Source organism: Acomys russatus, chromosome 5 (genome assembly GCF_903995435.1).
Source record: "Acomys russatus chromosome 5, mAcoRus1.1, whole genome shotgun sequence".
Taxonomy (NCBI): domain Eukaryota; kingdom Metazoa; phylum Chordata; class Mammalia; order Rodentia; family Muridae; genus Acomys; species Acomys russatus.
The window spans coordinates 21515887-21541615 of NC_067141.1; the positions used below are offsets into that span (position 1 = coordinate 21515887).

Below are 25729 nucleotides of genomic sequence, written 5' to 3' on the forward strand. Positions count from 1 at the left end.
AGACTGCTACAACCCCAAACAAGCCCATGGGTTCATGGCCAACATGGCTCCAAAGGAGTCAGTGAAGCTTCAGGTAATACCTCAGCAGCCTCAACCACACATGGACAAGGAAGCTGAAGGTTTAGCTGCTGTGGAAGAGACAAGTGTGGTGTCCTACTGCCCAACCAACCACTCAGCAGCAGGCCTATTGGAGCCTCCTTATATTCCACTTGAGTCTTGAGAGGGTAGAGGGCACCCACTGTGAGCCCCAGTGGCCAGGATGAGGACCAGGATAAGGGGATGGACCCTCGTGTAGCCATGACAAGTGCTAGAATGAGGCACTGGACATGGCATGCCCTTTGGGAGCAGTGAGCAGCTACCTGCCCTGTATGTGCCTCTCAAGACCACACAGGTGACTTGGAGAACATCTGTACACCTCAGAGAGGTGGTAGGAACCAGTGAGGCAGTTTCCACCGTCTCAGGGAGTTGAGATTGCCAGGCTGTAGGCACCAATGGGACAGAGGCCTGAAGCTACATGGAAAACACTGGGGCCCTATTTCCAGAGTCCCAGAAGCCTCATCACAGGTCAGAGGGCTACAGGATGCTGGGGCAGGGCAGGTCTTACACTCTGTGATCCTTGGGGCTGTATTTCACAGACCTCAGAATGCAGGAAATGTGTTTCCTGCTGGAGACAAGGGATGCCCCCTTACTCTCCAGACCCCCTCCTCCCATTAAAGACAATAGGTCACTTTTCAAATCACCTGACTATTCCTGAGCTGCCTATAGCTTTCTGCAGGAAACACAAGATCACTGGGGCAGACAGAAAGGAAGGGCCACACAGTCCAGGGTCCCAGGCAAGCCTCTTCTACGAACAGGAACAAGGCTGATGGTGGATCCCAGGTTCCCAGTATCTTCTGTGAGGCACTTCACCTCCTACTTCCAGCCAGACACAAGTCAAGACCATCAAATAATTTACTGTAATTCAACCCGTGCCCCATAGGCACCCGGAGGGAACTGAGAGGGGTCAAGGGCTGGGGTGCCAGTGGCAATAGGGACAGTTCATAACAGTCTGTTCAAATTGTCCATGCGAAGGTCTTGGTCACATCTGTCCACCATCCCTGGACTGGCCTGGCTCCAGCATCGCTTCCTTCCTTCCTTCCCTCTTTCCTTCCTTCCGTCTGCACCTCCTCCCTGCATCCGGCACCTCCACGTCCTAAGCCTGTGCCGGGATGGGCACAAAGGACACATCTGACAGCAGGCAGGGGGATTGGCAGAATTATGGGGAGCAGGGACAACAGAGTGGATATGAAGTTCGTCTGGCTAGGTGGGGCCACTGTCCCAGATGTTTGCTGGTCCCGGCCTCACCTGGTGTCAGGACAGCACACACTTGCAGCTCATGCACCCAGGGCCACTCTCATCAGGTGGGTTTAGCTTCCGCAGTTTATGCTGCCGGATCTCACGTACTAGAGTGTAGAAAGCATCCTCCACACCCTGGGAACAAAAGGACTGGATCAGAGAGGACTCTGAGGAGGAAAGCGGTGCTGTCTGGGTAAGAAACTCCCTGCCTGGATCAGGTAACATCCCAATCTTAGAGGCTCCCTTCCTCAGCTGCACAACCAACAAATAGGGAACTGGGCTCTGCCCATCTAAAAGGCAAAGGGCCACTCTCCTAAAGCAGACTCACTCCTGAATATCTGTGAAAAGTCAGAGCCACTCAACTCTGTACTCTCCCAGACCCCCAGCATGACTCAGGTACGAACGCCCTAACACACTTAATGGCTCAAAACTAGGACACTCTGGGGACAGGAAGGCCCTGGGTCACCGCTCCGGCCTGGCTCAGGGCAGCTCTTTCCATGGACCCCATCCTGCCCTGGAGCTGTGTCAACCCAGAACTGCAGGGCATGAGCCCAGACCCTGGCCCTTGCCTCCCTCACAGGCCTGCCGTCTGGGAGACTTACAGCATGAGGGCCGCTGGGTCACATGGGTCCCGGGGGAGGGTCCCAGAGGGTCCCGGAGCTGGAGCCAGAGCCAGAGCGGCTGCCCTGTGTTGAGGGAGAGGGGCGATGAGCTGTGTTCCCTGGCTGGGGTGGGGCGGGGTGAATCCCTCACTAGCTGTGGAGTGGGAAGCAAGCTCACCTGCCGGGTCTTGGCTGATGTTTCAATGTAGGGGATGCCATAGCTGCGAGCAAGGTCCTGAGCCTGCCTAGACTCAACAGTGCGAGCAGCCAGGTCACACTTGTTGCCCACCAGCACCATTGGCACGTCGTCTGAGTCCTTCACCCGCTTGATCTGCTCCCTGGAAGGGGATGGAGTGTGTATGAGCCAGCTAGCCGGCTGCAGCCATGGCTGTTTCCAGGACATTCAGGAGAAGACACATGTGTGCTGGTGTGTGCACACACATGTGCCATGGGCTCATAGGTAGCTGTAGGTGGCTCACCTGTACTGATGGATGTCTTCGAAGGACTTGGTGTTGTTGATGGCAAACACACAGAGGAAGCCCTCCCCTGTGCGCATGTACTGGTCCCGCATGGCACTATACTCTTCTTGACCTGCTGTGTCTAAGATGTCCAGCAGGCATGTCTCCCCGTCGATGACCACCTGCTTCCGATAGGAGTCCTGCAGAAAGAGGCAGCTTAGAGCATCCACAGAGCCGGCCTACTCCGTACCTCTCATCCCCTGATGGATCAGCTGGGAGCCGGCCCCATACCACCTGCAAGACCTGGCTGTGTGGGCCTGTCCTGACTCTTACCCATGACTACTGCCAGAGCCCAGGCAGATAGCAAGAACTCACCTCTATGGTGGGGTCATACTCGTCCACAAAATGGTTCTGGATCAGCTGGATAGTCAGGGCACTCTTTCCCACGCCTCCAGCGCCCACCACCACAAGCTTGTATTCTGTCATCGCTTCTACAGGGGCTGCCACTCCAGGAGATCCTGCCCCACCTGCCAAGGAGAACCACACTTAGCCAGGCCCTAGCCGCTTGAGACTTCTAAACAGGTGCCTGACCCAAAGGCCCTCTCCAGCACTGAGCAGGCAGGCCAGGCAGTGGCCCAGTCACTCACCTGTGGCACCTCCAGCTGGGACAGTGAGGACCCCCCCCCCCTCTCCTCCAACAGCCCTTAATGGCTGTGTGAGGAAGCAGGGAGAGGCCCCCAAGGCAGGGCTGACAGCTGAGATCTACTCCCAACCACGCACCCAAATTAGAAGTCGCTAGGTAGGCAGAAAGCCTCAACTGGAGGCGCCTGAGGGCTGAGGCCACCCCCCAAAAAACAGGTCCTGCCACGGCGGCCTCAGCGTGCCCAGGCAGGCCAATGCCAACCTACAACCGGCTCCGGCCCGCCGGCATGTGGGTGCAACCTACAAGTATTTACTGAGCGCCTACTGCATGCCAGGCGCGGTCCCGGCAGCGGGGGAAGGGTGGGTAGAGAGGGAGCCTGCCCTCCACTAAGACAGACCTTCTACAAGGGGCCAGGGAGCCTTAAGCAAGCAGGAAAAAAAAAAGGCAGCTGAGGGTGTGGGAAGCAGGTGACTGCGGGGAAAGACTCACAAGGGGTGGCTGGGAGCAGAAGGCCCTGGTTGGGGCCCGACGCGGGTGTCCTTGTGGCCCCGAGGCCGGAGCGTGATGGCCGCGGGGCGCAGAGACTCCGGAGGCCCGGGCGGCGCCCCGCCGGGAGGGCGGCCACAGGCAGGGCGGACCGGGCCGCAGAGGCGGGCAGCCGGGCGCTAGGCACGCTGCCGGGCCAAAAGGAGCGAGGAAGCACCGATCACCTGCGCCCCGAGCCCCACCCCGTGCCCGCACTCACCGCTTGCTGGCGCGACTGCCCCCGGGGCCGGGGCCGGGGCAGGGCGGGGGCGCGGACGGGCGCCGGCTAGGCCCGCGCATGGGCTCCGTCCGCGGCGGGTGCGGCTCGGGCTGCGGGCGCCGGGCGCGGATGGCAGGGACTCGGCGGGGTCCGCGCTCGCCCCGCCCCGCTCCGCCCCTCGCCCGTCCGTCAACTCGAGACGGCCGGTGATTGGTCGGACGCCACCTCACCGCGACCTGTTGTGGTTGGCTGAGCAACCCATCCGTCAGAAGCCGCAGCTAAGTGGGGCTTCCCGGAGTGGCAAGGAGGGCAGTGTTGCCGCCTGGGTGCTTCGTTCAGCGAGTGACGCCTAGTTCCGAGGTGCAGGAGAGAGTGAGACACGGTGCTTCCGAAACCGGAATTCCTCCGGAAAGAAACTGGCGTGCGCTCGGGTTGCGTCGCAGGGCCTGCCATAGAGCCCCCACCCTGTAGCTTCACCAGAGGCCCCAAGACCCACAAAGCGGAAAGGTCGTTCCGACGGGGACCTGGCGTCGGGGACAGTCAGCACCGCGCACGCGGGATATCCGGGGAAGACAGAGTCCGCCGGGACCCCAAGCTGCCTGTTCTCGTAGGCCGAGGTGGAGCCAAGGCCACTTCCCGAAGCAGCGTCGGCCCATAGCACCGCGCTCGCAGTGTTTGGAGAAGACCCGTCCCACCCTCCCAACCACCCCCCACCCACCCCACCCCCGCCTCCCCCAAACTCGAGGTCCTAACCCTGCAGCAACTCATACTGCGTCCCATTTGAAGAACGACCCCGGAAGTCAGAAAAGTTGGTATTGGGGCGAAATGAAGTGTTCCACGCACACTCAAGCAAGTAGGGTATACATCTGTCAGATGCAAATGACGTGTTTTCAACACTTTTTGAAATTTCAGAGAAACGAGTAAGCACGTCCTCATCAGAAAACAGCCAGGGCTTTACTCAGGTGGTGCAGGCCTGGGGGCGCGCGCTCACTTGCTGTCCCGGGTGCGAGCTCGGCTCGGCCGATGGGGCCAGCAGGCAGATAACTGAGAGCCGGTCAGAAGCCCCTCACTGGCGGCTCTCCAAACCACTGTGGGTGTCTTCACTGCGTTCAGCGGTCTAGCTAGTCTCTTTTACTCGAGAGAGCGCTCCTACCGGATCTGCCGCGTGTCCCAGCAACGGTTGCTAGGGGGCGGGGCTCATCTTCAGGCAGGCCCGGATGCCCGGGGCTTACGAATATTTGGGTATTCAAATGAGGCCCCGCCTCCGTTGCCATGGCGCCAGGGCCGCAACCCCACCGCGGTGGAAAAAAAATAAAGCCCTCACTTGAGAGAGCGACCGCTGTGTTGGAGGGTCCCAGGGCTGGGCCCCGAGTCTTGGGCACCCTGGCCTACTCCTCAGGTGAGAGCCTGGCGCCGTCTCTCCACGTCCTTTGTGCTAGGGGAAACCTGGGCCGAGGAGTGGGGCCCACATCTTGTGGGACAAGACACTGGACTGAGTAAGCAATAAATCATGAAGTGCGGTGAAAGGGGGTCACTCTTATTAGAAAAATGTATTTGTGAAAGACAGGAAGTGCAGGAGTTAGGGGTTGGCCAAACCTGGATGGAGGCCAGGGACTATGACCAAGAGGAAAGAGTTCTCACTCCAACCCTAGGGGCCAAACCTAGACCTCTGTATCTTTAAGGCGAAACAGTATATGAGCCTGCTACCAGAGGTGTAGAGACCTGAAAAAACTCCAAGGTGGTAGCGCAAGCCTTTAATACTAGCGTTTGGGAGGCAGAGGCAGGCAGATCTCTGTAAATTCAAGGCCAGCCAAGGCTACAAAGAGAAACCCTGTCTCGAAAAGGCAAAACACGCCGGGCATGGTGGTGTACGCCTTTAATCCCAGCACTCATCCCAGCACTCGGGAGGCAGAGGCAGGCTGATCGCTGTTGAGTTCAAGGCCAGCCTGGTCTACAGAGTGAGTCCAGGACAGCCAAGCTGCACAGAGAAACTCTGTCTCGAAAACCAAGAAAACCTCGCCCCCAAAAAAACCTCCAAAGGTATGGGAAGGAGCTCAGGAGTGATGGGCTTACAGAAGATGACTCAGAACCATCCCCTTTAGGAGTGGAAGGAGGATTTGGATGAGGATTTGGATCATGTCTTTGTTTATACTGTATTACCCAGAGGGCCTTCTTCCTTATGTGAACCTCACCCTCACTAGAATGGGAGTCCAGGACCAGGCCCCCAGCTAACAGCCCACATTCCTGCACCTGGGTGCTGTGACCTTGGCCAGCTCAGCCCAGGTGCTGCAGGGCACGGTGACCTAGCCAGGAAGATAATCTAACTCTCTCTTACAGGTGTTACCTGTAGACACATGTGGCACCCTTGCCCGAATGTTTGAACTACAGCAGGAGCCAGCTACCTGCAGGTGGGGCCTCAGTCAACAAAACGGGTGGCTGGAGGGACGTCTGTCATCTCACTCCTGTACTAGAGACCATTAACAAAGAAGGTTCCATAGCCAGGGTCTGGGGGAGCTCAGGGAACTGTCAGTAACAGCTGCTGCTGGTCATTTCAGGCATCGTGTTCAGTACTCCTAAATCTCACAGCCTTGAAAATAATATTCTTTATCATATATGGGTGTGCCTCTGTGTGTGTTTGTGTAGCACAGAGAACAAGTGCTCTCAGAGGTCAGAAGAGGGCATCTGATCCCTTGGTTATGTTTTGTTTTGTTGTTGTTGGTTTGGTTTGGTTTTTTGAGACAGGGTTTCTCTGTGTAGCCTTGGCTGTCCTGGACTCACTTTGTAGACCAGGCTGTCCTCGAACTCACAGTGATCCGCCTGCCTCTGCCTCCCGAGTGCTGGGATTAAAGGCGTGCGCCACCACTGTCCAGCTTGATCCCTTGGTTATAGGAATTTGTGAGCCACCCAGTATGGATGCTAGGAATCAAACACAGCAGCAAGTGCTCTTAACCACTGAACTATCTTTCCAGCCCCAACTCACAACCTTTGTGAGGCCCCAGATGGCAAAGCATGGAGCCAGTACTCTTTGTGTGGGCACTGTGGGAAACAAATACAGAACCAGGGGCTAAGGGGATAGCTCAGACAATAAACTGCTTGCTTTGCAAGCATAAAGACCCAAATTTGATCCCCAGAACCCATATATAAAATGCCAGGCATCATGGTGTGAGTTTGTAATTCCAGCACTAGGGAGAAAAAGGCAAGCAAGTACCTGGGACCTGTGGGCAAGCCAGCTTAGCCTACTTGGTAAGCCCCAGACTATTAAGAGACTTTATCTCAGGCTGGGCGTGGTGGTGCATGCCTTTAATCCCAGCACTTGGGAGGCAGAGGCAGTTGGATCGCTATGAGTTCGAGGCCAGCCTGGTCTACAAAGCAAGTCCAGGACAGCCAAGGCTACACAGAGAAACCCTGTCTCGAAACCACCCCCCCAAAAGGCCAAATAATAATAATAATAAATAATAATAATAGTGATAGTAATAATAATAAAAATTTTAACAAGTGGAAGATGGCACCTGAGAAATGGCACCCAAAGTTGTCCTCTGACCTGTACATACACACATATACACACACTAACACATACACATATACAAAAATTATAAAATGGGTAAATAAATATTTTTTTTTTCAAAATACAGAAGCAAAAGGAAGGTATCAGCACAAGCAGAAAATCTGAGCTGACACTAGGGAAGGGGATGTGTGCTGTTCAGTTATCTAGACCAAGATTGCCAGGGCTCCTCAGTCCAAATCAGGCTGGGAGGTGGGAAGATGTCAGAATTGACCCAATGGCTTTGTGGGCCATGGCTGTGAACTAGAGCCTTGTAAACCAGGAGACTTGGCCCTCTGCCTCTCCTAACAGGTTGGATGTGGATGGACGCAGCCTGGGATGGATCCCAGGAACCTCGGCCAAGCACAGCTAGTATCCGGGTACGAGAGCTGAGCTGGCAGGGCCTAAAGAACCCCTGCCCACAAAACAAGAGACTGGGCAGCCATGGGGATATCTGCAGGGAGCAGCACCTATCCCCTGCTCGGCTGGTAAGTGTTTGGGGCCTCAGGCTCCTCCGTGGGTCTGCATGAGGTGACATCCTGGCACCCTTTCTGCTGATAGCTAGCTTTCCCTCTGCTAGGTACCACCTACCTTTCCACCCTGATGGTCCCTGCCAGCAACCCCAACTGACACAAGCACTATTGGGCCAAGGTTCTGTAACTATTGGCTGAGGCCTGTGCTCAAGCAGACAAGAAGCCCCTTACTCATAAGGTAATGTTGTAGCAGGGAAGACTAGGAGGTTGTGTACGGGAATGCTGGAAGGGCAGCTAGCTGACCGTGGTCCATACTTCCCAAGGCTAGAGTTCCTCAGTCTCCTCTCAAGCTGCCTGAGGTAGGGTCTATCCTTGGTATGCTGCCTGTATTGTCAGCAGGTAAAGACTTTCCTCCAAATCTAGTGTGAGACCTATTGTTGTGCCTCACCCCTGAATCCTAAGGTTTTGTAAAGTCCACCTGGGCAACCCTGATGCTCCCAGTGCTTAGAGTTTGCAACCTACTTATGGTTGGTCACAATGAAAGAGAGAACCTCAGTGGATGGTATCAACCAGGACCTCCTCAGAACAGCTGGTTAGCCTGCATGTGCTCCCCAAGGTGTCTGTTGATGTCATAGCAGGTATGGCCCAGAGTCCTGAGAGACCACGCTGGCACTTCACACACAGGAAGGTTTTGCCTAGTTCATCAACAAGAACATAGAGACCAGTAGGGCCCCTTGACTTCCAGCATGAGTGTTTTTGTGTATCCTCTGGTCCAGGCATGCTGTGGCTGGATGCTGCTCAGCAGGACTCTGGCCTCCAACTGCACTGTGGGGTCTGTTTTGAAAGTCTCACCTGGAGACTGGCATCCCAAGTGCAGGCCCATCCCTGGCAGCACTCCTTCCTGACAGGCAAACCATTACCATCTCTGCTCATGTCATACCCACCAGCCAAACTGTTACAGCAAACCCAACCTGGATGAGGCAGGGGAATACTTGCTACCTGCTCCCGTAGGCACCTTTACAGAGTCCTCAGCCAAAAGCATGGAGAAAACTGGGAATGACACCTGATAATTTCTGCAGCAGGCCCTGGCCCAGGTAGATGACCTCCAACTGGTGAGGGTGCTGGAGATGTGTGTGGACACCCGTAAGAACAGCCTGGGGAACTTCGGTGAGAGCCACTGTTCACACCCATGCCCCTTTGATTGTCACAGATTGACCTTTCAATGAGCCAGTTTATTTCCTGGGTATAATGACAAGCTAGCAAACACCTTGGGCTAAATGTCTCTTTCCTTAAGATTGGTCCTTAGACTAAGAAGTTTTAGCCCAGGGTCTTTATTCCTAAATGACTTTTCAGGGGGACCACACCCAAATACCAGTACCAGCGTGGCAAAATAGCAAAGGTATTAAGCTCTTATGCAAGGTGTTCCCAGAGATAATTTGAATTTATACACACAGATCATACACACACACACACACACACACACAGTTACATTGATTCCCCCCCCAAAAGTTACAGTGATCCCTCATGTAACCTTTCCTCAGAATATTTATTCTCTCTCTCTCTCTCTCTCTCTCTCTCTCTCTCTCTCTCTTTCTCTCTCTCTCTCTCATGGCTGTACACAGACATCCCTGAGAAACTTGTTTTCTCAATCTGTTTAAGACAGGGTTCCTCTTGTTCCTTAATGCTTTAGTGCCTATTTCCTAAGAGAACATTATCTTAAATACTCTGTGTGTAATGGTCCAAGCCTGAAAAGGACACTGATAGAGCACACTCTTATCTATGTCACAGACCTTGTTCAAATTTCACCAACACCATCCCAACAGGAAAGATACAGGATAGTTGTGTATTTTGTTTGCTTTTCTCTGATTACAAGTAAAGTTAAACCCTCTCCATCCTGCTTAGCTTGGTTTTCAGTTTGGCATTTAAGTGTTTGACAACTCAGTGTAGCAGTTCTGTGAACCTGTGAGATCAGGGGTCACCTGCTCCTCCTTGGAGATTTATAGGCCACCCTACACCCCTTTTTTCATCATTCAGGGATTCTATCTCAGAGAGCCAGGATCTCACCCTAAGAGGCTTTAAAAATGGGGACCTTCTCCTGGAGCTTTAGGCTGTACAAGGCACTAGCAGGACATTCCTGAGACTTGTTACCTAATGCTGAAAGACCTGTGGGGGATGTTTCAGCCCTGGGGGCCAATGAGGGGAGATGCTCAGGGTTCACCTCACGTATACCAGCGTGGCTCCCCTTCTCAAGCCAAGTCCTTACCAGTGTGTGTACTCTCTGCACCTGTTTTACCCATGCCAGGCTATACATGGATAAAAGGGTATGCAGACACACATTGTAAGGAAGAGAAGGCTCAGAAAACCTGCAGAGAACCCACAGAGTCAGGCCCACTGTGAGCCAGAAGAGGCCGTGGGCCTGTGAACAGCCACTCAGCTGTCCATGTCTCTCGGGAATGTAGGGAGCAGAAGGCACTGCGAAGAGGTGGGCAGGGCTGTTGGGGCTAGGCCAACCTCTCCTTCCTGTGGCCCACAGGAGTGCACCTCCCTAACCTGATCCAACTGAAGCTGAACCACAGCTGCCTGGGCTCCCTCAGGTGAGAGCCTGGTCTAGGGCAAGCAGGGGCTGGGGCCTGGAACTCAGCTGCTGAAGGCTGCCCCTCCTCTCAAGACTCTGATCCACCCTGTCGAACCTTGGAGGGTGAAGGCTGCCATCAAATGGTTTTACAGACATTTACTCAGGTGTGGGCTCCATGGAAGCGGGGAGGGGAGACCTCAGGGGTAAGAGCCTTTGTGGGTGCGTTCCATGTGTTTCGTCTTCCAAATATCTCGGAGTCCGTGGCTCCTGTTTCTAGCACCCTGTAGAGAGGCAAGAACCTGTTTCTTAGGCTTATGGGGAGGCACCTGCCCCATGTGAGTGATACTGAAACCAAAGCTGGGGTCCAGGTCAAGGTGCTCATACCAGGCATTAACTACACCCATAGAGCCAGGAGCTAGAGGGAAGTGTCCCTAGAAAAAAGAGAAGGCAGGAGCTGCCTCCAAGCTGACCCTCTACTTGAGGCTAGATCCAGAAGAACATATATCTGCTGAACAGGGACTGAAGTGTCAGGAAAGCTTAGTGTTCTCAGAGTTCTCGGGAGCTAGCTTAAAAGACAGCACTCAGAACACGGGAGCACCTTGTGGTTCTAGATTAGAGAGAACAAAGTCAAGAATACCCGCAGGCTGGGAGTTTGAGCAGAGGTGTTTGTGAAGATGCTGCTGACCCAAGCCTAGAGGTGTAAGGGGTGAAATTCCAGTCAAAATTCTAGAAAGAAGCCGGGCGTGGTGGTGCAGGCCTTTAATCCCAGCACTTGGGAGGCAGAGGCAGGAGGATCATTCTGAGTTTGAGGCCAGCTTGGTCTACAAAGTGAGTCTAGGATAGCTAAGGCTACACAGAGAAACCCTGTCTTGAAAAACAAAAAACAAACAAACAAACAAAAAAAAGAAAAGAAAAGAAAAAAAATTCTAGAAAGAAGGTGGGGTGTAGATTGGTTAGTAGAGTTCTTGTCTGTCATACGTGGAATTTTATCTAGAGCAGTACATACACACAGACACACACACACACACACACACACACACACACACACTGTCTCCTCTTGCTCTTACTTTCTTCAAGTTTTTTTTTGTTTTGTTTTTTTAATGTTTTTATTCTTTGAGACATGGCGCTAGCCTAGAATCTGTGTAGCTTAGGTTAGACTTAGATTCATGGTGATCTCTTGCCTCAGCCTCTTAAGTACTAGGATAGGATATGCCTCCACTCTCAGTTTGTTTGTTTGTTTGTTTGTTTGTTGTTATTTGTTTTCGAGACAGGGTTTCTCTGTGTAGCTTTGGCTGTCTTGGAGCTCACTCTGTAGACCAGGCTGACTTCAAACTCACAGAGACATCCTCCCCACCCCCAGCTGGTTTGAGCTGGATTTAAAAGTATGTTATAAAACTGAGGATGAGCTGGGCATGATGGCACATGCCTTTAGTCCCTGTACTCAGGAGGCAGAGGCAGGTGGATCTCAGTGAGTTAGAGGCCAGCCTGGTGAGCTCCAGGACATCCAGGGCTACACAGAGAAACACTGTCTTAGAAAACAAAACAAAACAACAACTTGGCTTAAACCTGAGAGTCCTACAGTTTGTTGTTCATGGTGGTGGTGGTGGTAGGGGTGGGGTGTATGTGCATGTTCATACGTATATCCAGGTATATATCCATGTATATACCTGTGGAGGCCAGAGGTCAACACTGAGTGTCTTCCTCTATCTCCACATTATTTTGTAAGACAGGATCTCTCTTTAAACCCAGAACTTGCTCTTTCAACTAAGTAAGCTGGCTAGTGAACCCCTGGGATCAACCTGCCTCCTCGTCCTCGCACTTAGATGATGTGTGTACGCTGCTATACAGTCCCTCATTCTCTTTTTTTTTTTTTTTTTTTTTTTTAGATAGGGTTTCTCTGTGTAGCCCTAGCTGTCCTGGACTCACTTTGTAGACCAGGCTGGCCTCAAACTCACAGTGAGCGATCCAGCTGCCTCTGCCTCCCAAGTGCTGGGATTAAAGGCATAAGCCACCACACCCAGCTTGTTTTGTTTAAAGTGTTCAGGTCTTTCTAGGTTGCCCAAGCTAGTCTTGAACTGAGGTCATGATGTCTCCCTTGGCTTCTTGAACTGCAGTAGAGCTATGCCACCACCTCAGGCTATTCTCTTTGTTAAGTCTTTTTTAAAAATCTAGACTTTTCTTTCTGTTACAAGACTCTACAAATGGTATATGTTTTGCTTTTTGCCTTAAACTCTAAGAATTTTATATAGTTTTCCTATTATTACAAAGTATAGCACAATCCACTTATTTCCTCATACTTTCTTTTTTTGAGACAGGGTTTCTCTGTGTAGCCTTGGCTGTCCTGGACTTGCTTTGTAGACCAGGCTAGCCTCAAATTCACAGAGGTCCACCTGCCTCTGCCTCCCCAAGTGTTGGGTATTTCCTAATCCTTATTCTTTTTATAACAAGAAGAATCCATTTTTTTAGCTGGATATGTGGTCCACCAAAAGAAATGGAAGTTGCCTGATTCTCTTGAAGCTCAGCCCAGGCATGAAATTCTGAGCTCCAGGTTGCAAGAAGTGGGCAAGCTCTGAAAACGAATGGACTAAAACAACACACTGCCTCAGCCACAAGCAAACTGAAGGCAACCCCTCAGGAAACCAATATGAGCCTCAAAAGACAGGGGTGATAAAACTAAAACGAACTGTCTGTGACAGAGTCTAAGAGAGAGATAGCACTGCTGTTCTCCCAGAAGAACCGAACTGGTTCCCAGCACTCATGTCAGATGGCTAGTAACCATCTTTAACTCCAGCTCCAGGGAGAGGCCTAGCATTCTTCTGTTCTGCCAGGATATCTTCACACAATACACATACACACAAATAAAAGTAAATCTTCTTGTAAAAGGATCACAAAGGAAAGACAGAACCAGTTCCAGCAAATTGTCCTCTAACCTCCACATGAATGCCATGGTGTAATATTCACATGAGCACACATACACATACATACACAGAGAGAGATGGGGTGGGGGTGAGGCAGAGAAAGAATAAATAAATAAATAAATATGAAAAACAAAAGAATCAGAGATGGAGGCAGATAGAGGGGTCCTACCTAACTCAGAGAATCTGGACTCTTGACAGAAGTAAAGTGAGATAGCCGGGCATGGTGGTGCACACCTTTAATCCTAGCGCTTGGGAGGCAGAGACAGGCAGATCTCCTTGAGTCTGAGGCTAGCCTGATGAGTTCCAAGGCAGGCAAGGCTACAATACCAAGAGAAACCTTGTCCTAAAAAAAAAAAAAAAAAAACAACAACAAAAAACAAGCAAACAAAAGAGAAGCGAACTGAGATGGTAGGACACACACAAAAATGTGAAGAATAAAGGAAACTTGTCAAAAATTAGAAAAGAACCGAAACATAACTGACTCCAGGACAATCAAGGAAAAAAAAACAAGATCAATTGCTTTTTGGATTTTTTGTTTGTTTGATTTTTTTTGAGACAGGGTTTCTTGGCAGAGCCCTGATTGTCCTCAAACTCACTATGTACACTGGGCTGGCCCTGAATTCACAGAGATCTGCCTGCCTCTGCCTCCTGAGTGCTGGGATCAAAGGTGTGCACTACCACCGCAGCCACTGGCACTGCCGAGCTGCAAATTGCTTTTAAGGAGGTGGGGGGGGGGGAAGGCTCTCCTCAACCTTCCACAAACCATTCCAAGGCAGAAAGAGTGGAGCACTGGCCTCACTGGAAGGAAAACAGCATGACAAAGACATATGCCCCAGCAAGTGGCCATCCCAGCAGAAGCAGCAGATTTCTGTAAGCAAAAGAGATGAAGTCTCTGTGAGCCAATCTGGAAAGAATCACTAGAAACAAATTCTATCCAAGGGGTAAACAGACATTTGATTGCTGGTGTGGTGATGCACACCTGTATTAAAAGGCTGAAACAGGAAAACTGCCTCAAATTCCTGGCCAGCCTAGACTACAGAGTGAGAACAGCTCAAAAAGGGGAGGGGGGCTCTGGAGAGATGACTCAGCAGGAGTGTGTATTGCTCTTCAGAGGACCTAGGTTCAGTTCCAGTGCACATCAGGTGGCTTGTAACCACCTGGTACTCTAACCCCAAGGGATCTGATATCTTCTTCTAGCCTCCATGAGCACCTGCACAAATGTGCTGTATACTCACACAAACACACACATAGACACACACACACACTTTAAAAAGAAAATGGTGATTTAAGGCAACTAACAGGGTAATTGCTGAATCTTAACAACTTGAAGGACAAAGACTAAAGTAAATGTACAGCCTAGAGCAACAGCAGAAAACAAGCCTAGAGGGGCTACATGGTGGCTGAGCCATTACCAAAAGGATTAGGGCATGAGATACAGTGATAGCTCATGAAGCCTGAGGTCAGGTGGCAAAGAGCAGTTCAGTGCTCAGGAAGAGCATCACAGCAAGAAAGAGCAAGGACAGGTCCTCAGACACAGTATCTGCATACACTGCAAGGAACAGAGGCCTTGTGGGTATAGTAGGCCAGTAAGAGAGGAGGACTGCAACAGTAGCAAGAAGGGCTGGGCCAAAGCAGCAGCTTGAAGGCAGCTCCTCAGGGACAGTCTTGTATGTCTCAGGCTTGCCCCTGGATCTTCCAGCAAGGTGTGGGTGCTGGACACTCAGCATGTTTGGAAAGGGCCCCCAACACTCCAGGGACCGCTGTGCCCACAGACAGGCTCTCCAGGAACACATTTAAACTATACTCAGGATGCTACAGCAGGGAAAGACGGGAGCAGGGTTCTCTGGACCCCATCAGGTGGAGCCTACCGCAGGCAAGTCACAACTATCCCTGTACCTGCGGACAGCCAGAGTGGGTGGTAGCATGGCATTGGCCTGTGTCAGCTAAGGAGAGACCCCTCAACCCCATGGCAGCACTGACCACGTATAGTAGTCACTTTTTACTGTCACTGCTGTGGCAAGAAGCACCTTGAGGGAGGAGAGGCTTATTTGGCTCATGATTTAGGGGACACAGCATATGGCAGGGAAGACACGGCAGCAGGAGCAGCTCATGTTTGTGGAAGTGGAAGCTTGCTCACATCTGAGCAGATTAAAAAACAGAGAAGAAACCGGGCGTGGTGGCACACGCCTTTGATCCCAGCACTCTTGAGGCAGAGGCAGGGGGAATCTCTGTGAGTTCAAGGCTAGCCTGGTCTACAAAGCAAGTCCAGGACAGCCAGGACTACAAAAGAAACCCTGTCTCGAAAAAACAAAACAACAGAGAAAAGGGGGTGCCAGCAATCAGCTGACCGGCTCCTTTCCCCCATTAGGATCCCTGCCCTTGAGGAGATGCCACCCACATTCAGGGCGCAGCCTCCCTCCTCAGTTAACCCTTTCTGGAAATGCCTTCACAGACACATGCTCCAAATGTGTCTCCTAAGTGATTCTAAGTCCAATCAAGTTGGCACTGAAGATTAACCATCACACCACTCTGCCTGTCTTCTGCAGAGACCTGGGCACTTCTCTGGGCCACCTGCAGGTGCTGTGGCTGGCTCGCTGTGGCTTGACTGACTTGGATGGCATTGGTTCCTTCTTGGCACTGAAGGTAAGTCTGTAGCGTTTGAGGGCAAGGAAAGGCGACCAGGGCAGACCCCAGCTGAGATCCCTTCTGTGGTCCTCAGGAACTTTATGTCTCCTACAACAACATCTCGGACCTGAGCCCACTGTGCCTGCTCGAGCAGCTGGAGGTGCTGGACCTTGAGGGCAACAATGTAGAGGACCTAGGGCAGATGCGGTTCCTGCAGCTGTGCCCACGGTTGGCCACGCTCACACTGGAGGGGAATCTGGTGTGCCTGAAGCCAGATCCTGGCCCTCCCAAAAAGGTGTGTGTGCTGAACACCCAGTCAGCATATGCTTAGGAGGAGCCCCCACAAAATGGAGACCTCTTGTGCCCACATGCATCTTCTGGTTTGTTCTCTGTGAGCTCTATCTCTTCTGTCACTGGAAGCCTAAGTAGCCTAACTCTGTTTGGAAAAACTCAAGCATAGGCAAGCTTCTTCATAGCAGGTGAATCCACATGCACCCCACAAAGATCACACATGCTCCAAGCTCACTGTTCACCTCAATAGCTGCTGGTTGGTGTTGACCCATGATGAGCTCCACATGCTAGAGGGCTTCTCTGACCCTCGGCTATGAGCATTGAGGATGAGGGCACACATTCTGAGAGGATGAAAGCCCAGTCCCTAGGCTTCAGTATGATAAGACAGTATCATTACCCTGTCTCCTCTGTTCTGTACCATAGTAGTCTGGAAGAGGGAGCCCCAGGAAGCAGTTGGCCTACAGGGCCTACTAGACCCAGGTCTGCTGTCCCCTTGGCTCTACCCTATAGGTACCCCAGGACTATAACTACAGGGCAGAAGTAAAGAAGCTCATCCCTCAGCTCCACATCCTAGATGATGTACCTACCACATGCACCAACCTGCCTGCTCCCCAGAAGCTGAACCAGGACTGGCTGATGGTGAAGGAGGCCATCAAGGAAGGCAACGTGCTTGACATTCTCCTCCCTCGACTGGGTAGGCCAGACAGGCACTTACTATGGACCTGGGTAGGCCAGACACTTACTATAGACGCTGATACTATGCCCCAGCCCCTGACTCCAGAAGAGACCACCACCAGCCCTTCAGGAAGACAGGCCTCCACCAGTACCCCAAGAGGACAGGCTTCCTTCAACCCCAGGAAAAAAGACCTCCACTCATTCCCCAGGCCTTTCAGATTTGGGTGACTGCATTTTGTTCCCTTTCCCAGACCTATGTCCCTAGAACCATGCACATTTGACCCAGGTCAAGATATTCCCATGAGCAGCAGCCACTGGCTTCCCCTTTCCTGTGTTGAGGGAGAGGAGGGTCTGAGGCTGAGGGTCTTTGTGGAAGGAAAAGGAGCCATCACAGGCCATCCTAGGTCACACAGCTTCTTGAGTGGCAGGGCTGTGCTCTGTGGTCTGAGTTGGAAGCATGCTTGCTAACATGAGCCCAGTGATCTCTGGTTCTGACCCTGGACAGATTGTCCCCATGGAGCCAACATTTGGAAACTTGACTCAACCAAGCCTGTGCCTGAGACCCAGCCATGGGCCTTGTCCCTACTGGTCCCTGAGGGCCCCTTGCCTGAAGGTCTGCTTTCTGAGAACCCAGCCACAGAAGACCATGCCAGCAACCTCACCCATGGTAACTGAATCTATTTGACCCAGAGCTGACCCTGCAGTACCTTGACCCCCAAACCAGGCATAGCCACACCTTCTTCTTCAGGTCCTGGTCAAGTTCTCTGTGGGAACCCCACCAAAGGCCTACGGGAACGTAGATACCAGTACCAGGTATGCCTTTCCCACACTCCAAAGTAGTCCAGGACTGCAGCCTTCCTTCCCAAAGTAGACCATTTCCTATTACCCATATCCCACAATAGACCATTATCCAGAGTCCTTCCCCTGAATTGGACCACCACTCAGAGCTGCCCCCACTGTATCAGTGTCCAGGACTACTGGCATGCCCATGCTCTGGCCCTCCTATTCCAGGGTCAGGGTCCCTACACCAGCCCTTTCCCTCCCTAGGAATGGGCACCCCTGGAGCAGCTGCCCCCACATAGGCAAGATCTGGCCACCAGTCCCTCCACCCCAAGGCCTGACCCTGAAGAAAGCTGTGACCTGGCCATGACTGGGCTTCGGGCCTGGAGGGACACTGGCCTGCGGTTGGTCCCCCTCTTCCTGCCAGCCCTACCACCCTTTGTCCTTTTTGGTGTGGGGTGATCTGGGCTAGAAGTTTCCTTGGCTGAGCAGCCACTGGTCCCTCAAGATGGCCAAAGGAGCCACAGGCCAGTGATCCAGCCCAGTGTGGTGGCCATTTGGGCCTAGTTCTGAAACAGACATGGTTGGAGCTCTCCCTTCTCCCCACCTCAGTCCCCTTCTCCACAGAAAGCTGGAGTTCCAGCCAGAAAGACCTGCTCAGGTCGCATCCCAGGACCCACAGGCGGCTTCTGAAGAACAGGAAGACCAGACTGGACCAAAGACTTCCCTAACCCCTCCACACGTGGTCTCAGGTACTACCTCAGAGCCTAAGAATAACCTTATCCCTTACCTGGGTATGGATGTCCCCACCTCAGAGCGGCATAGGATAGTTCACCCCCTTCCTTTGCCAGGCGCTGGAAGGAGATGCATAAGACTGTCCCCTTCTTGGCAAAGTGGGGGTGGGGGGGTGGGTTTTATAACCTAGAGCAGGTTCAATCTGAACTCTTCCTTGACACCATGATACCTCAAGGGCTAATAAACGAGAGAGGGAGGCATTCCACAAAAGGATCCAGGGCAAGTTTAGAGACAAGCACCTGTTGGGAGCTTCATGGTATCCAGAAGCAGACACCAGTTCTCAGGAGAAACTAGCAGAATCCAGGAGCAGGAAAGTAGCCAACAGAACCACCAGGAGACCAAGGCAAAGAAGGTTAGGAGCATTCAGTGACTTCAGCCCAGGCAGGACTGACCTAGCACAGGGATGCAGAATTAAGCCAGGCAGCATCCTTTTCAAGGGAGCCAAAGTGACTGCTGCTGAAGAGACCTTTACCCAGCAATAGTGGATAAGCCTTAGAAAGAGCAAAAAGAGCAAAAGTACAAAGTTGTCAGTGACCAAACAACCGTACTTTTAGCCCTCTATAGTCTGGCTGGTGTGTGGGGCAGTGGGCAGGAAGAGGGCCCTGAGAGTAACACAGGATCAACAGCTGGCCACCCAGTGGACAAGAACTGCACACATTAAAGGACAGTAGGAAGAAGCCGGGCGTGGTGGCGCACGCCTTTAATCCCAGCACTCGGGAGGCAGAGGCAGGCAGATCGCTGTGAGTTCGAGGCCAGCCTGGTCTACAAAGTGAGTCCAGGATGGCCAAGGCTACACAGAGAAACCCTGTCTCGAGAAAACCAAAAAAAAAAAAAAAAAGGACAGTAGGAAGGCAACCATCAGAAGAGTTGACTGGAATGGTGCTGGACCTCCTGCTACAGATGTCAGGCTTAGAAGCCACTGGGTGACCCTAGCCACCTACCTCACAGCATTACAGAAGTTTAAGAACTGGTTGAACATCTTTAATCCCAGCATTTGGGAGGCAGAGGCAGGCGGATCGCTGTGAGTTCGAGGCCAGCCTGGTCTACAAAGCGAGTCCAGGACAGCCAAGGCTACACAGAGAAACCCTGTCTCAAAAAACCAAAGAGAGAGAGGGGAAGGGGAGAGAGAGTGAGAACTGGCTGGAGCCGCCAGATGACCCCCAGAGCCCAGGCCTCATGGGCACTTTGTATGCCCAAGAGCAGTGGTTCTCAACCCTCCTAATGCTGCACCCCTTTAATGCGGTTCCTCATGCTCTGGTGACCCCCCAACCATAAAATCATTTTCTTTTTCTTTTTTCATTTTTGTTGCTTTGTAAACCAGGCTGGCCTCGAACTCACAGCGATCTGCCTGCCTCTGCCTCCCGAGTGCTGGGATTAAAGGCATGCACCACCACACCCAGCCATAAAATTATTTTCATTGCAACTTCATTACTGTAATTTAGCTACTGTTACGAATCATAATGTAACTATCTGATATGCAGGATTATTTGGTATGTAACCCCTAAGGGTGTCACAACCCACAGCTGAGAACCACTGCCCTAAAGCTAGCCCCAGGACTGAAGCCTATTTTCTCTGGGAAGCAGATGAAGCAGGACAAAGGGAAGTACCTAGTGGGACAGGGATACTGCCACCTGTAGGTACCCCAAAGGACACTGCAACTCTTGACCTGCGGTTGGACTTCCCCCAGCCTGCCACCATCTCACAACGTTATAGATGGGCACCATTATGGATGGGCAGCAACTAACACTCCCCCACCTTATCCAAAAGGTCCTGACATGCTGTTTTCTTCCTTGCTTTTTAGAACTTTCCAAGACATCAGGCTTTCACCTAATCCCTTCTCCCCCGAAGTACCCAATGCCACCTGAGTCAGGCATCAGCTCCTCAGGGAAATCTGCAGACCTGCCCTTCAGAGGACGTAGGCTTAGAGTCCTGGGCAGCTTGAGGCCTAGCCTGGGTGAGGGGTCTGTCCTGGGTGAGAGGTTGGCTGCAGTGACGACCCTGAGAGCCCTGGAGATGTCCTCAGGCCCCAGCCATCGAGCCCAGGGATGCTCAGACCCAAAGCCTGCTCCCCAGGCCTCCACTGCCTTCATCACTTGAACCCTAACCCCCAGCCCATTCTCTTCCTTAGTGTAACCTCCCCTTGCTGAGATCTCTTGGCCTAGGTAGGGCCAAAGCTGAAGAGGTTAGAGCTGGGGCTGGGCTCTTTGTATGTCCCAAGAGTCTGGGTCACCTATGTGGCCTGAGTTCTGAGCCTGCTTATCCTAGGCCTCCAAAGAACACAACCATCCTGGGTGGATTTGCAGGTTTCCTTGTGTGGGGCAGTCCTTTCTCTTGGGACACCATATACCCTCTGTAAAAGCCAAGCAAATCACTTTGACTCTCAGGTGTGCAGAAATGTGCTTTACTTTGTAAGCAACAGTTGGTTCAATAAACTATACAGCTGGCACTGCCTGCCTGGCCCGGCTGCCTTACAACCGCCGGCACAGTTCCTCGGTGATGGGAGGGCAGCAGAGGAAGCGGAAGCCATATTTGCTCTCGGCTGTGCTCTGTACTGACAGGGCCACCATGGGGCAACTTAGGTCCACGCTTTTCCGGCATACCTGCAGAAAACACTGGGGCCTAAGAACCACTGGAATGGCAGAGCAGAGAACCTGGCGCTACAGCATCATGCTCACCTGGACTTTGTGCTCCAGCCTGCCCAGCGAGTCCTGGAGACAGACTCTTGAACACTCTGGGATCACAGGCAGGAGCTCTGATGTCTCAGCCTTCATGCCTTCCTGCTGTGCAGGAACTTCCCCAGGGGGTAGGAGCTTTTGGGTGCTCAGGAGTGGCAAGATATCCTGGGTCTCTGTGGGGCGAAGAGGTCCTGAGGTCTTCGGTCTGCTAGTGCTGGAGAGCCGTTGCTGGCGAACACCTGGCCTAGAGATGTGACAGGGACCCAAGGAATATTCTACTCAATTCTGGGCAAAGGTGGGCATAATGCAAGATAGTATGGGCCAGGGTAGTAGTCCTGTCCAAGGCTATGCCTAGGGAAATAAGGGACAGGTTTTGTGAGGTAGACTCAGGAACTTGTGCCTACCCTGGCTTTTTGCGCCTGGCCCCTGCACCCCTTGCCGAGCCTTTGTGTGGAGACGAAGGATGGTGACGATGACGCCGCTGTTCACCAGCATCAACACAGGGCTCACACTCTGAGAGCGGGAAGCGGTCAATGGACCAGTCAGTGTTGTCTGTGAAGATCTTCGAGCCCAGGGACACACAAGGTGCAGCTTGATGCTCACTGAGGACCTGGCAAAACCATCAGGGTGTGCTGTTCAATTCACTCTAACCTGGTGAGACCAGCTGGCTCCTCAGCTCCTTGGCTGGGGATCAGCACTGACCTGGCCATGGGGGTTGACTAGCACCGTCACACAGCCTCGGCTGGATTGGAATTGGAAGGAGTCCTGGCCTGAGAACAGTGGCAGCTGCTTCTTGGTCTTGCTGGTTCCTTCACCCCATACCTAGGGAAAAGCCAGGTACCAAGTAAGGAACAGTGTGGGCTGGGGCAAGGCAGTGTAGGCTGGCAGGCAGCAGGGCTCACCGTGATGTGGTGCTGCGGGGCTAGCAGAGTAGCCGGCGGGAAGCGGTACATGCACACGGGGTAATCCCTCACAAGCTGTTGCAGAACAAAGCCGCCTAGGTCAACTGTCTCTACCCATGACTGGTTGAGGATACGGATGAACTTCTCTCGGTGGCTGACCGCAGCAATCTTTAAGCAGCAACCAAGTGGGCTGGACCCAGAAAAGAATGCTGAGTAGGGAAGGAGGGACCCATCCACCCAGCAAACCACCCATCATGCAGAGCTTCCCGCTTTTTCTGGTGTGCTCATGGCTGGGCAGCCCTCACTTCAACTGGGGCCTTGCATATTGGTGGGGAAGGTCCACATAGGGTTCCAGAACAGTCTTGCTAAACGAGGGTGAGCAGCTCTTATGAAGATCTAGAAAAAGAAGTCCTTTAGGGGAGGGAGAACACAAGAGTCCCGTGGGCAGTTCCCCAGGAGGCCAGACCAGGGGTCTGCATCATAGGGAAACAGCAGCAGGGATGAAGCAGCCACACCCTGGGGACTGAAGGACCTTGGGCAGAGGTCAACGGTTGCTAAAGGGTGAAAGGGAGATAGGGAGATGCACCCAACTTCACCTTCCTTGTGTCCACTGTAGCTCCTAGCCCATTCCTGCATCTGCTCAGAAGAAGTTAAGTCTGTTTCCTGGGGAGGGTGGCCTGTCACCTTCTTTGCTCCAGAACGCAGAACAACCTGGCAGCTGCTGGTGTCAGAGTCAAAACCCTCTGAGCTGCTGGTGTCCATCGAAGGCAATGTGCTCCACTCCAGGACCTTGCCAGGCTTCTCTGTGTGCTTGGTGGTGTACTCCGAGTCCCGGCCATCCGTTTCGTAGGACGGGTGTGGTTGGGGCAGCCTGGGACCATATGTGTTCACTGGCTGCTTTGGCTCCTAGACCCAGGCCCCATGTTCCCAACCCCAGCCAGCCTCCCCAAGGCAATGGGCACCCTGTTTTGTGTGTGTGTTCTAGGAACTCAGGAGTCAGACTCAGCTCATGATAAATTAATGACCTTAGACCTCCTCCCCTTGTCCTGAAGCCATTCTACATATTATGTTTCATAGCTGAGACTTGCAGGAGTTTCATGACTTGGCTCGGGACACTTAAGGACACAGTAAGAACTGGTGCACTTCTGTCAAGTCAAGTCCTCCCTTCCCCTGACCCCTGGGGACTCCCTGTCCAATGCAGTTACTTTTGATCCGATTGGAAACTCATGTTGGAGAAGAGGTTGGGATATCGGTGGGCAATGCTGTTCCAATCTACATCCTCCAAGCGGAAACCCTGGCGGGAAATAAGAGGATCGTGGCTCTCTCACCTTGCAGGGTTTCAGCGGCCTCGTCATCTATGTAGAATGCTTCCTGTGGCAAGCCTTGCTCACCTCCCCACCAATGGGAACCTCAGCATAGTCAGAAGAGTCACTGGGGTCCCTTAGAACCTCTGCAGTGACCACCTGCAAGAAAGAAGCACAGACTAGCTCACAGGGAGCTTGAGAACAGAGGCCTCTCCCCACCCCCACTGCCCCCCAGGGCCTCTCACTTTTGACCTTAACAGCACTTTGTGTACTAGATGAGGAGAGGACTGCTGGCCATATCCCTCCTTGTGGAGGAATCCCAAGAGAGACAGGTTTTCAGGCAGGCCAAGAGCCCCAGGAGAGACACCTGCCTCAAGAAGTATCCTAGCTGCCCAAGGAATGTTGGGGAGGGCACCTGAGAGGTATCAGGCCAGAAGCCCAAACTCACCTCCACGCTGCCAGTCTGAGACCTCAGCATGCGTCCCACCCAAGAGGACCGGGCTAGCTGTAGAAGACATGATTTCTGGAACGACTGCAGCTCAGCCTCCAGCTGTTGCATCGCACAAAGGTTCTGCTGCAGTTTCTCCTCCAAGTGCTCTTTCTCCTGATGAAGAGTGTCTGCCAGTAAGAGAGGCCTCCAGCAGCCCTACCTTCCCAGACCAACCTGCTCCCGCCCCCCCCCCTCACCAGCTGAGCTTGTTCCTTCTGCGCTTTCAGCTCCAGGGTAAGCTTCTGGACCTGGTTCTGCAGGAATTTATCTTGACTTTTGGAGCTCCTGGTAGGAGGGGCAATCTCAGTACTTCTGGGTCAGGCAAGGATCCCTGAGAGTAGGTCAGCAGTGAAGCAGGCCTCACTGTCACCAAGCCCTGAAGGTACATATTATCGCAGTCCAGGGCAGCTTAAACCCTAGCAGGTCTGGGCAAGGGGTCTACATGCTCCAGGGACAGGGAGCTACAGCAGGTAGGACTGAGGGGTTTGCACTGACCGCTCGGGGGGAATCCCTGCCACCTCCTGCAGGATATAGTAGTCTCGGGTATCCTGGCGGTTCTGGATAGCCCACCGGAGTGCTTGGATCTCTAGTTCTCTTTGTTCCCATAGCAGCTTCAGAGTACCCGGGTCCAGGCTTTCAGGGGATAACCTGCAATTCCAGTTCCCTGCGGTTGGATCAGGCCTGGCCCCTTTGGCTGGCCCAGACCAGGAGGCTGCCCCACCCCCTGCCTCCTTACTGCTGCCCGATAGAGTAGGCCCTTGGTGTGGATGTACTGTAGGGCTTAGTGCTCTGAGAACGCGAAGGAGTCTCTGTGTCCATAGGTGTGCCAACTGGGGACCCTAAGTCACTGCTGTCTGCCTTTCCACCTGCTGGAGCTGACGACACCTGCTCATCTTCAGACTCCTGGCAAGAATTAGGGGCCATGTTGGTCAGGAGCTGGAAAGGAAGGAGGAAGGATGGAGTCTGCCCGGTGTCCCAGGGGTGGGAACCTCATGACACTCTCTTTGTGTGTCAGAGAAGCCCAGACAGCACTTGCCAGTTCTCTCTGAAGAGGCCTACTCATGTGTCTACCCAATAGGACATCATAGGACTGCTGGTCACATGAACGGCCTCATGCGTATGTTTCAGGCCAGGACAGCAGGTCACCACGCCCCAGGCAGCATGTCCTCAGTATGTACATTGTATTCCCTGCTCTCTCCTCTTTGTCCTACTTGACCTCAGCCTAGAACTAAGATCAGAGGCGCTACCCTTTTGCCTGTAACCCTTATTCATGTCCCTCCAGCCCAGGAGCTCACCCCCACACTCACCTGAGGCCTAAACCCACAGAAGGCCTAGAGAGGGAAGCATTCTATCCTGTTGCCATGGATTTCTGCACCTGAGGGGGAGGGTGTCTGTTACTAGAAGCCTCCAGGGAGACAGGGCAGCCCAGGGCCTTGAGTGTACTCTGGGTCAGTGTGGTTTGGATATGTAAGCAAGGTGACTACTACCCACCCAGCTAAGCTGAAGCCCAAGGAACTATACAGACCCCAACCCCAGCCAGGAGTGATAGGCTGGTACTGGGAAACAGTGGTGTCGTGGGAGGGAACTCTGTGTGTGTGTGTGTGTGTGTGTGTGTGTGTGTGTGTGTGTGTAGTTGTAGTAGTATTAGTAGCAGCAGATGTGTAGGTGTCTTGAGGATGTAATGGTCCTGAGGAGGTGAGCTGATTAGGGGGGCAGTTGAGGACGGTGATGAGAGACTGTAGTGGCTCTGCTAACTGTAGTCAACAAGGAAGCCTGTGTCTGACAGCCATCTACCTAACCCTTGGGAACATTATCTAGCTATGTCTATCTCCATACCCCTGGGCTTTCCCCAATGGTGGTTCCACTAGTGAACCCTGGGAAATGCTGCTTCTGCCTCAGAAT

The 25729-nt window shown here is 52.8% G+C and overlaps 3 protein-coding genes across 11 annotated transcripts in view; 1 reads left to right on the forward strand and 2 right to left on the reverse strand.

The window, feature by feature from the left end:
- Window positions 1–933: 933 nt before the first annotated feature.
- Hras (HRas proto-oncogene, GTPase) overlaps window positions 934–25729 on the reverse strand; it is a 79928-nt gene continuing 55132 nt past the window's right edge. The window contains exons 2-7 of one of the 5 annotated variants that reach the window (XR_007830626.1): window positions 2771–2893; window positions 2417–2595; window positions 2116–2275; window positions 1938–2021; window positions 1345–1470; window positions 934–1198 (exon numbers count right to left, since the gene is read on the reverse strand). Coding sequence is in view for 4 of the 5 variants with exons in the window: in XM_051145628.1 (XP_051001585.1) it covers window positions 1351–1470; window positions 2116–2275; window positions 2417–2595; window positions 2771–2881 (570 nt within the window). In the remaining variant the exon portion in view is untranslated. Of the gene's footprint in view, window positions 1471–1937; window positions 2022–2115; window positions 2276–2416; window positions 2596–2770; window positions 2894–25729 lie in introns of all 5 variants that reach the window. The other 4 variants (XM_051145628.1, XM_051145629.1, XM_051145630.1 and 1 more) reach the window with 4 other exon arrangements.
- Window positions 4517–20902, forward strand: Lrrc56 (leucine rich repeat containing 56). 5 transcript variants are annotated; one of them, XM_051145613.1, is made up of 13 exons: window positions 5043–5182; window positions 6121–6191; window positions 7637–7812; window positions 8877–8964; window positions 10331–10391; window positions 15837–15933; window positions 16010–16210; window positions 16717–16900; window positions 17387–17548; window positions 17630–17694; window positions 17929–18065; window positions 18274–18413; window positions 20258–20902. In XM_051145613.1, exons 3-13 carry the CDS (start codon window positions 7642–7644, stop codon window positions 20551–20553), a joined length of 1602 nt encoding a protein of 533 aa, XP_051001570.1. In that variant the 5' UTR covers window positions 5043–5182; window positions 6121–6191; window positions 7637–7641; the 3' UTR covers window positions 20554–20902. The 5 variants fall into 5 exon arrangements, with proteins under 5 accessions (XP_051001567.1, XP_051001569.1, XP_051001568.1 ...); XM_051145614.1 differs by having other exon boundaries at window positions 5070–5279; XM_051145610.1 differs by lacking the exon at window positions 6121–6191 and having other exon boundaries at window positions 4517–5182.
- Lmntd2 (lamin tail domain containing 2) lies at window positions 20810–24998 on the reverse strand. Its single transcript, XM_051145631.1, has 13 exons — window positions 24564–24998; window positions 24323–24475; window positions 24025–24136; window positions 23786–23941; window positions 23425–23496; window positions 23239–23327; window positions 22630–22904; window positions 22339–22429; window positions 22034–22223; window positions 21834–21953; window positions 21536–21741; window positions 21132–21375; window positions 20810–21056 (listed from the first exon to the last, which is right to left on the reverse strand). Exons 1-13 carry the CDS (start codon window positions 24749–24751, stop codon window positions 20925–20927), a joined length of 2028 nt encoding a protein of 675 aa, XP_051001588.1. The 5' UTR covers window positions 24752–24998; the 3' UTR covers window positions 20810–20924.

Excerpts from the sequence above, each read along its gene's own strand:
- Lmntd2 (XM_051145631.1), bottom strand. The coding sequence starts at position 24,751 with ATGGCCCCTAATTCTTGCCAGGAGTCTGAAGATGAGCAGGTGTCGTCA. Across the intron at positions 22,224-22,338 it reads TATGCAAGGCCCCAGTTGAA|CCCACTTGGTTGCTGCTTAA; the intron begins GTGAGGGCTGCC and ends TTCTGGGTCCAG. Across the intron at positions 21,742-21,833 it reads TAGTCAACCCCCATGGCCAG|GTCCTCAGTGAGCATCAAGC; the intron begins GTCAGTGCTGAT and ends TGGTTTTGCCAG.
- Lrrc56 (XM_051145610.1), top strand. The coding sequence starts at position 5,056 with ATGGCGCCAGGGCCGCAACCCCACCGCGGTGGAAAAAAAATAAAGCCC. Across the intron at positions 5,183-7,636 it reads CACCCTGGCCTACTCCTCAG|GTTGGATGTGGATGGACGCA; the intron begins GTGAGAGCCTGG and ends CTCTCCTAACAG. Across the intron at positions 18,066-18,273 it reads TGGAGGGACACTGGCCTGCG|TCCCCTTCTCCACAGAAAGC; the intron begins GTTGGTCCCCCT and ends TCCCCACCTCAG.